Genomic DNA, 10,554 nt, shown 5'->3' on the forward strand with positions numbered 1-10,554 from the left:
CTGTGCCATTCGTCAACTGTCATTTGTTCTGTGTCATCTGTGGTTTCCGCCATCTGTCAACTGTTCTGTTAGTCTATGATTATGTCCCTCATCTGTCAATTGTTGTTTCCGCCATTTCCCTGCTGTCGTACACAATATCCTTCGAATATTTTTTATGTAGTATTAAAATTTAAACTTTTATAAGTGAATTTTATATCTAATACAGATCAACTGTTATATAATTGGTTGTATTAGTGGAATGGACGATTTAAAAAAGAAAAAAACTTCTTCAATGATTTATATTACGTCTACAAGTACAAGTAGCTAAACAGCCTTTTCTTCTTTCCAATCCTTCGGTTGTATTATAGGTGTTACATAACCATGTAGGAAATGCTTTATACAGTTTCTTGCAGTCGGTAAATTGATCAGCGGCATTGCAAGTACTTTTACAAAGCTTTTTTAGACACCGTTTTTTACATAAACTGCAAGGAGTTCCTTTGATGTACGGTCGACCAAGCCTACCAGGAAAGTTTCCACTAGAAAATAATTTTATGTAACTCTACGATAAAGCTTCTACCTATTATTATTTTGTAATGTTAACGCTGTTAACCACGCCATCTCTATTGTTAACGATGAACGTTAATTATATTTAAGTATTGCAGGAAACTACAAAAATATATTTTTGAAGTTTAGAGATGGGATTGCACTTACACCTCATATGTTCGAAAATGTTGAAATGTCAAACTAAAATACAAAATTCTATTAATGTACTTACATGGGACAATAGTTACATACGTAATTGTAAAAAGTATTCGCATTGAAAGGTGTTTTATCAGGTTTAACGACACATTTTGCAACACCGCAACCGACTTCGTGGGTATTAGCCCAAACCAATTGGGTGTAATGTCCTATGGTGGTAAGATTGTTTCGTTTGCCATACTTAAATAGATCTTTTTCCGACCACCACGTGTCGATAGCAAATAACCTACGATGAAAAGCATCAAATTTAATCTATAAATTGAAGAAAATATTCTCGATATATTTTTAGATGATACCTTACCATGGAACTTTCTGTGTAGCTACAAAAATATTTTGTCCACATGATCCATAATTTTGTATGGATCTTCCTACTACGTTATCGTGAATTAAAAATTTACAGGCATTTGCCCACCTCTGAGCAGATTTTGCGGCACCGTGATGATATTTCTATATAAAAGAACATTGTGAACTAATCAAATAATACTAAATAAATCGAAGAAAAATAGTAAACGAAAACAATGATCAGTGCGTGATCAGCACGTGAATAACTCGGGGAAACTCGCGCAGAAGCTGTTAGATTAGGTGTAGTACAGAGACGGCAACGTATTATAGTATTGCAGTGAGCTAGTTTGTGTTGCGGAGACTGATGATCGAAGTTGTGACATTAGCTAGGTCTTTACTTAAAAAAAAAAAAAAAATAAGAATTTCGACAGTAGCGCCTTCAGAAGAAACAGATAAAGTTTTGAGATTACTTAACGAAGATAAGGACTTCCGAATTTTAAAAGATCGACAACAAGGAATAGTTTATTATTAGAAAAAGTAGAAATAATTGTGCGAAGGTGAAAATACCTTAGAAAAATTGAGAAATTTCGTGAAGAAAATTCATTACTTGCATGAAACAGGGGTAAAGGTTGGGCATACTAGGGTTAAGGTTTGGGTAGACTCCACCATAAAATCCGCAAAGTAAGCATTCTTGGTGCTAGCAATAAGATGCTATTTATAACCATAAAAATTCGAATGTTATTAATAAATTAATGTGTTCTACATTTTGGCCGTTCACTCTATATCTATTCCAAACTTCATGTTTACATTGTATATATTTGTAATAATAATTGTGCATAATTATTTATAATTTATATTATTAATTTGCTGGATGAAACCGCAAATTATTTTTTAAGAGCAGGGTACGGTCCTGTTACATTCTCGGCTGTGGCCATTTCAATCCTGATCACGTGCACTATGCGTGAATATGTTTAAGTTTACAAATTTTCTTTAATAATAATCTTTTGAATTCTATTTCATGTTTTCTTTTACGAATTCAACTCAACTATGTTGAAAAAGTTGAGATCAGATTTACTATACTAAATTTTCTAGCTTCGTAACTGACCATTCTTAACATATTGGCTGCTGGCGGGTCAACCTTGGATCTAAAGAAATTATGATATAAAACAATTTTCTTTTGTAATTTAACTCTCCTGGGATCGAGCATTTTCAATGGTATCGAGTCTCCCATTATTTTCGGCTCTGAAAAAATTAAATTTGCATTACTATGAGTCTACTTTTTACCATATAAATTGCGGCGTTTTGTGGTTTACTGAAGGAATAGTTGTGCTTGTGATAATACTCACTTCTTTTTGGATTGAAATTCCCATAAGTTGATATGGAATTAATACTGAAACCCAGTACCACAAGAAAAACGATAAATTTTGAAGTCATTTTTAATCTACAAATAAATATTTTCTATTCAAAAAAGCTTCATATATGTTATTATTATAAACAGGACTTGATGCAAAAAATTCGGTAGTGAGTCAGGGGCGGCTCATGCCCAATGGTTAACAATCCGAAACTTTTACAGGGACAACCTAAACAATCTAAAGATAGCAGAAATAAATTTTTTGAACGATTTTTTAATAAAAAGTTGTTTAACGCGATATGCAGATTTTTAGATAGTTGTAGGTACATGCCAAAGAAACCGTTCACTGAAGAAAATTATCGTATATTGTAAAACCGTTTATTTCTTAGACCTTTTCATATATTGATGCATCTAAATCTTCTTGATTTTAAGTTTCTTCTGTTTGAAAATTAGTTTCTTTTAATAATTTTTAGAAGATAGATAAAATTGACGTTTCGATACTTTGATAAAGTGCAAATGTAACTAATAATAATGTCAACATAATTGACCAATTAACTATGCAGGTTATTGAACTAAAGTAAGTGATTATGTGTTGTAATTTATCACGTATTGTGCCAAATTGTTAAATATAAGGGTCTTCATGTTATTTGGAATTTTAATTAGCATTAAGTTATCATTTAAAAATCGTTTGGATTAATTTTCTTGCCCCTTTAGATTTATTTATATCTGACTCAAATAAAATTATTGTTTTTAAAGCCGTGATTAATTAAGTGTGGTGGTTATTATAGATTTAATGTGAAAAGGGTGCAAAAAAAGTGTTTAGAACAATTAGATGACGTAGAAGTTTCAAAACCTATTTACAGTAGAGTCAATTCTCGTTAAAATTCTGTATCATCAAATATTCTTGCATATTAAATAATTTTTTATTGCGTATTTGTTCAATTATTATTTCAAACTCACCCCATCAACTTATTAGTTATACCACAACCACTACAACGTAAATTAACTAAACTAGGTCTTCACTTAACACAAATAGACCGAATGACAAATCATTTCGATTTAATTTAACGTTCCAGATCGTAGATTGAATATACCATCAGGCAATAATAAATCTCGGTACATTAATTTGCATTATTAAAAAAATCTAACACTTCTTGTAGACATTAAATTTATTATGCAAATACGCACATTAAAGAGGTTATCGTATTTTTTTTTTAAATTCACATTCAAGCTGATTATAATTGTTATGAAATGTTACCAATTCAGCATTTTACGATTAATTCCTAATAAATTTTTTCCATTTTCCTCGTATTTATCGTAATTGAAAAACAGTAAAATTGAAACTAACATTGTGTAATTGTTCGAGGTTATAACTCATGAGGGTAACTTTTGCTCCACAAGTTTAGCGATTGGTGTAACTCACATGAATGGTCATCATTTTTTCTTGCTTTTGTACGAGGCTTGTCTATAAAATACTCGTAAGGTTCCAAGCGAGTTTTCACAATGAAAAACATGTTTTTTGGCATTGAATAATACTTGTTTGGAAAGCTTAGGCTTTTCTCTATTTTTCGATATAATCGTCGTTTAGATCACTGCGTTTTTGCAAGCGGTGTATCATCTTCTTTAAACCGGAGTCGTAGAAGTATTCTAGCAAATCTGTACGTTCGTTTTTGAAATATTTGCACTATATGCACCAATTTATACACTTTTTCCCACACACCTCACCCAGATGGGAACGAATTTAACGTTTTTTATCACTCCACAAGTTTAGCGATTGGTGTAACTCACATGAATGGTCATCATTTTTTCTTGCTTTTGTACGAGGCTTGTCTATAAAATACTCGTAAGGTTCCAAGCGAATTTTCACAATGAAAAACATGTGTTTTGGCATTGAATAATACTTGTTTGGAAAGCTTGGACTTTTCTCTATTTTTCGACATAATCGGCGTTTAGATCACTGCGTTTTTGCAAGCGGTGTATCATCTTCTTTAAACCGGAGTCGTAGAAGTCTTCTAGCAAATCTGTACGTTCGTTTTTGAAATATTTGCACTATATGCACCAATTTATACACTTTTTCCCACACACCTCACCCAGATGGGAACGAATTTAACGTTTTTCTTATACAAAAAACGTATCACACAGTGTAATTCGCACCTGGTATGAGAATCAAATCTTTCACGGTTACCAATACAAGAATGAGCGTTGTAGATAGATCGCTGGTGCGGTAACTGGGATAAAGAGGGCTTAACTACACGTCAGTCTCGTCAAATCCTGCCTAACAACCCCCCTAGCTTCTGAAAATCTTTTGGAAACTTATTCTAAAAACAACCCTCGTATCCAAACCGTATAATTTTTTTTTCGATTGAATCTATAGCTAAATCGTTGCGGAAACATTGTTGATGTCGATGAAACAGAAAAAATCAAAAAGAATCTTTCACCAGACGTAACTTTAACCGTCGGTAAAGTTCGGAAATGTTGGAAAAATCTTTTTTTCGTCGTTTTTCTTCAGTTTTTTCATGAAATGCGAAGCAAGTCCATTGTCACAACCCTCAGGTTGGACGACCAGAGCCTTCCACCCTTAGCTAATATATCCACTCTCTCTCATTTGTAACCTAACTTAATTCAAGATCGTAGTAGCCACGCGATACAAAATCTGGAACTTCGAAGGTGTTAAAGTGAGCAGGGTTTGTTGGTAGAGCTAACTTTGATTATTGAACTCCTTGGCTGGTTCGCCGGGAATTAACTAGCGTTTACCACTGTATAGATGTCAGCTGTCCATACAACATTCTTTATCATCATTTGACCACCATTAAAAGTACTTTGATATGTGGAGAAACGTGGAGAATAAAAGAAAGAAGAAATAGTTGTCTTAAGAAGAACAAATAGAACAAACAGACACAGTTCGTCCAATCAATACCAGAGTTCTTTTCACTTTCAATATTTTTGACGTTGTGGTTTTTATTTTTTGATTTTTTCGTGTCAATGTCTATTAGATCGATGTGATATGAGAGACGTCTCCATAGACACATTTCAAAGTTTTGTCAATACACCAAAATGGCTTTCGAATTCAATGAAATACAAAAACTCGCGGAATTATTCAACCCAAATCGCGATAATTCCGATTCGGAAAATGAAATTGAAGACTGTGCGGAAAGTAAACCATGTCCAAGTGAGTACAAAAAGTTATGTGTTAATTGTTGTATTGTTTATCGTATTATCGTTATAATTTGTAGATGTGTAAATGTAATGGGATGTTATAAACTCAAAAATCAAAATTCATTTCGCTTGCATAATTTGTTCTTTAATGCTTTTATTACTTATATATCTGTTATTAGATACACGAGACGATAGTTTTAACGAAGAAAAAAAGAAAGTGAATCCTTACAGTAAAATTGAACGTAAAGAAAAACTGTTAGAACAGGACGAAATACAAATTCTAGATGAAAGTTGTGGAGAAAATAAAATTAAAACTGATTGGAAAAAAACACCAGCATGGGAAGTAGCTTACAAGCAACAAGTTACGGCGTCTGATGTTTTTTTACAGGTACAGGCTTGAAATATACGGATCAAAAGATTATATCGACACAAAATTTGATATCTTTTAAATCTATGAGATAAAACAATGTTATAACACTTTTCATGTGTATGGTAATTTGAGAAACAGTTTGTAAAAATAATTTCTTATATGAAAACCACTTTGAACATAAATGAAATCGTTTTTTTGTTAGTTTTCTTATGTCTTAAAATATATAGCGGTACCCTCGTATTCTCAATTATTTTTTAGATGGGATTCAAGAATCCGACGACTTCCAGTTGTGAAGATATGATAGTGACAATTAGTTTACCTGGAGACAGTCATTATAACATCGATTTGAAAATTCAGAAAGAAAATTTAATTCTCGTTTCTCCCACGTATTATCTCGACCTTCGGTTACCGCATCCGGTGGATCCTCAAAAGGGTAACGCAAAATGGGATAACGACACTGAAAAATTGATTGTTACCTTAAGGATGGATAGAGAGTTGGATTTGGTTAATTTTTAGAAATATCTTATCATTTATTCGATTATTAATATTTCTAACGAACTGAATAAAGTATACTCGTATCGTTGCTGTTTATTGAATATTTTGAAAATATACGGAATTTCCTAATACACTTGATGGAGTTAATTAATTGGATTGGAAGGTCAGTTGAAGGATACAAAACAAGCTAACAACCCAAATCAAAAAATATTGTCGTTCCTGCAACTATTTAACTGTTCTTGGGTAGTTTTTTGGTGAAAACATTCTACCACTACCTGTTATTAAGACAGAACCTCATCGTAATTCGCTTCTTGTTTTTTGCGCCCTTTCTCTTTCTCCAGGTCTATGAAGGATCCAGGAGGAATTTTTGTCTTTGTGGTTGTTTATGTGCTGGAAAAGTACATTTACAATTTTTAGTCCATTTGTCTGAAATTATTCTAATAGCGACGAAAATTTATATAAAATTCATCATTTGACAGAGCTCAAAGTCATAAGGAAATCTAAAAATAAATTTTTATTTCTTTTTTCTGATATATATTTGGCTAATTCTGCGTAGGAAATTCCTATTTTTAACCATGGAAATATATGAAGGGGGGTTTGCAGAGCCCCTTCCGATTTGTTTAATTAGAAGATCAAGTTTGAGGTTATGTCGAGTGTGAATCAGTACTGCCCAGTATAAATTGCAAACTAACGAATTTCTCCGACCCATACGTAGGGGCATTCTTCAAATTACTTAAAACTGAGGTTATAATTTGTGTATATTAAATAGAATACAGAATAATAAAAATAATAACCGAAGCTAACCTAACTTTCTCAACTGTATAGCTGACTGAAAATGACACGTCATAGTATTACCAACCCTGTGTCAAAAATACCAACTAAACAGTGTTTAAAAAAAAAATTTAGTTAAATGTTTTAAATAAAATATAAAACTGAATTGAAGTATGGAATTGTAATTTGTAACTAAGACATAATTAAACTCGTAGATGATTAATTACAACATTAGATACGCTATACATGACACAATACAAAATGGCGTCTTAAACGAGTTAAGTTCCGCTTCGTATAAAGCTGAAAAACACACATTTTCAAAAATTAATATCTCAAAACCCGCAATTTAATATTTCGTATATAAATTCCTTACTACATGGACCATTTGCCATGAAAATTTTGCATATTCTGCACTTTCGATAAAACGAATTGTTTTTGATTCAACTGCTTTTTCCGTTTTATTTTTCTGTGCAATAATAAAATAGTCATACAACTTTGAATATAAATTTTGAATGATTAATGTACTAATTTTTTTAATCAATTGAAGTCGACAGTCAACGACCGACGTAAAGTGTAAAATACTTCGGTAAAATTGCATCACTTATTGACAAAACGTAGCGAAAAAATCCATTGTTGCAGCTAGTAATGACGTAACAAATTAAAATCCGTTTTATAACGATTTTATGGAATTCTGCTTTTCGTGACGAAATGTCTTGAGATTGCCGAAATATTCTGATGCATTTTAGTTTGCGATTTGTTTTTCCTATGTTGTATTTGTGCGTATTTCCGTCCAAAAATCCACAGGCGCACATTAAACATAAATTTAATATAAACTTCTGCCAATAAACCCTATTCAAATAGATTTTTACAAAATTTCCATAGTCAAAATGTTATTCGACATTGACAACTTTCATAATGACAACTTTCTTAACCCTGCCGAAAAATTCTATTTTTTGTTTTCATATTGCGATCTAAAATGCCTCGTTGACATTTTCGCTTTTCTCTAATATCTACAGAATGCAATGGGAACAAAATCATACTATTCAAGCTTTTACCCAACAATGCCTCAATCTTCTATGATTTTTTTTATTATCGAACTCCCATAGGGACATGGAGCCGTCCCTGTTCGGTTATAATGGAATTCTAAAATTCGGCGAAAGCGTGGCACTTTTGATATACCGCGGAATTCGCATGATGTTTGTATTTATATATGTTTTTACCATAGCATGAGATTGGTCCTTTTGAACTAATCTCTATGAAGGTCTATTTATCTATTAGTTTTGTTTCTTTATTTTCTAGAACTCTAAACTTTATCATTTGTTAAGCAGTGACCATTAAGCAATATAATTCTGATTAACCTCATTGAGTTTTTGATATAAAACTAAGACATACTCTTCAATCTTCCGTGAGTTCTGTAGTATGTTAAATATGTACACACACACAAGCTCTGTTTTGCCTTAAAAGCACTAAACCAACTCAAAGGGTTTGATTCTATTTAGTCTTCTTTCTAACCCAGTGGTTTCAAGAACCTTGAAGGTATGAACATTGATATAACGATAAAATATTTTTCATGACCCTTGGCTGATTTCTGGATAGTCTGATCAACAGTGTCTATTTCCTGGACCCTATGGAGATCACTCGAGTGTACCAAGAGACATCTACTTCGTTTAGGAATCTTTGAATTATTGCTAAGTTGTTTGCTGCGGTCCATCCCCATAGTTGGATATCATAAACAGGCTTCAGCAACTGCTTTAAAAAAGCATACGCTCATTTTGTAAGGACAAAGTCTGATAAACGAAATAATGAAATATTGGGAAATTAGACATTTTGTGCAAATAACCACAAAACTAAATGAAGAAAGTTATTTGAAGAAGTTTTGACAGATTATTTCAAATCCAAAGATACCTACGCCTGCAAAATATTTTCCGATGCCGTTTATTTGTAAACCCAAACACGGTAGTGTCAATAAAGCGATTTTGGATGTCATATTAATAGTAAAACAGGACATTTTGTGCAAATCACCACAAAACTAAATGAAGAAAGTTATTTGAAGAAGTTTCGACAGATTATTTCAAATCCAAAGATACCTACGCCTGCAAAATATTTTCCGATGCCGTTTATTTGTAAACCCAAACACGGTAGTGTCAATAAAGCGATTTTGGATGTCATATTAATAGTAAAACAGGACATTTTGTGCAAATCACCACAAAACTAAATGAAGAAAGTTATTTGAAGAAGTTTCGACAGATTATTTCAAATCCAAAGATACCTACGCCTGCAAAATATTTTCCGATGCCGTTTATTTGTAAACCCAAACACGGTAGTGTCAATAAAGCGATTTTGGATGTCATATTAATAGTAAACCAGGACATTTTGTGCAAATCACCACAAAACTAAATGAAGAAAGTTATTTGAAGAAGTTTCGACAGATTATTTCAAATCCAAAGATACCTACGCCTGCAAAATATTTTCCGATGCCGTTTGTTTGTAAACCCAAACACGGTAGTGTCAATAAAGCGATTTTGGATGTCATATTAATAGTAAACCAGGACATTTTGTGCAAATCACCACAAAACTAAATGAAGAAAGTTATTTGAAGAAGTTTTGACAGATTATTTCAAATCCAAAGATACCTACGCCTGCAAAATATTTTCCGATGCCGTTTATTTGTAAACCCAAACACGGTAGTGTCAATAAAGCGATTTTGGATGTCATATTAATAGTAAAACAGGACATTTTGTGCAAATCACCACAAAACTAAATGAAGAAAGTTATTTGAAGAAGTTTCGACAGATTATTTCAAATCCAAAGATACCTACGCCTGCAAAATATTTTCCGATGCCGTTTGTTTGTAAACCCAAACACGGTAGTGTCAATAAAGCGATTTTGGATGTCATATTAATAGTAAAACAGGACATTTTGTGCAAATCACCACAAAACTAAATGAAGAAAGTTATTTGAAGAAGTTTCGACAGATTATTTCAAATCCAAAGATACCTACGCCTGCAAAATATTTTCCGATGCCGTTTATTTGTAAACCCAAACACGGTAGTGTCAATAAAGCGATTTTGGATGTCATATTAATAGTAAAACAGGACATTTTGTGCAAATCACCACAAAACTAAATGAAGAAAGTTATTTGAAGAAGTTTCGACAGATTATTTCAAATCCAAAGATACCTACGCCTGCAAAATATTTTCCGATGCCGTTTGTTTGTAAACCCAAACACGGTAGTGTCAATAAAGCGATTTTGGATGTCATATTAATAGTAAAACAGGACATTTTGTGCAAATCACCACAAAACTAAATGAAGAAAGTTATTTGAAGAAGTTTCGACAGATTATTTCAAATCCAAAGATACCTACGCCTGCAAAATATTTTCCGATGCCGT

At 32.4% G+C, this 10,554-nt stretch overlaps 2 protein-coding genes across 2 annotated transcripts; one reads left to right on the forward strand and one right to left on the reverse strand.

Annotated features, from left to right (window-relative positions):
• Positions 1-261: 261 nt before the first annotated feature.
• Positions 262-3,585, reverse strand: LOC130903564 (cysteine-rich venom protein LEI1-like). Its single transcript, XM_057815746.1, has 6 exons — positions 3,332-3,585; positions 2,367-2,461; positions 2,126-2,262; positions 1,040-1,185; positions 755-964; positions 262-515 (listed from the first exon to the last, which is right to left on the reverse strand). The coding sequence occupies exons 1-6, from the start codon at positions 3,334-3,336 to the stop codon at positions 269-271; spliced, it is 840 nt and encodes a 279-aa protein (XP_057671729.1). The 5' UTR covers positions 3,337-3,585; the 3' UTR covers positions 262-268.
• Positions 3,586-5,355: 1,770 nt separating this feature from the next.
• Positions 5,356-6,480, forward strand: LOC130903565 (dynein axonemal assembly factor 6). The gene is made up of 3 exons (XM_057815747.1): positions 5,356-5,540; positions 5,707-5,915; positions 6,156-6,480. Exons 1-3 carry the CDS (start codon positions 5,426-5,428, stop codon positions 6,411-6,413), a joined length of 582 nt encoding a protein of 193 aa, XP_057671730.1. The 5' UTR covers positions 5,356-5,425; the 3' UTR covers positions 6,414-6,480.
• Positions 6,481-10,554: the final 4,074 nt, after the last annotated feature.

Source organism: Diorhabda carinulata, chromosome 2 (genome assembly GCF_026250575.1).
Source record: "Diorhabda carinulata isolate Delta chromosome 2, icDioCari1.1, whole genome shotgun sequence".
Classification (NCBI taxonomy): domain Eukaryota; kingdom Metazoa; phylum Arthropoda; class Insecta; order Coleoptera; family Chrysomelidae; genus Diorhabda; species Diorhabda carinulata.

Coding starts and splice junctions, on each gene's coding strand:
- LOC130903564 (XM_057815746.1), bottom strand. Junction 2,263..2,366: donor GAATTTCAATCCAAAAAGAA/GTGAGTATTATC, acceptor TAATTTTTTCAG/AGCCGAAAATAATGGGAGAC. Junction 1,186..2,125: donor CAGCCAATATGTTAAGAATG/GTCAGTTACGAA, acceptor TCTTTTATATAG/AAATATCATCACGGTGCCGC.
- LOC130903565 (XM_057815747.1), top strand. CDS start 5,426: ATGGCTTTCGAATTCAATGAAATACAAAAACTCGCGGAATTATTCAAC. Junction 5,541..5,706: donor GGAAAGTAAACCATGTCCAA/GTGAGTACAAAA, acceptor ATCTGTTATTAG/ATACACGAGACGATAGTTTT. Junction 5,916..6,155: donor CGTCTGATGTTTTTTTACAG/GTACAGGCTTGA, acceptor ATTATTTTTTAG/ATGGGATTCAAGAATCCGAC.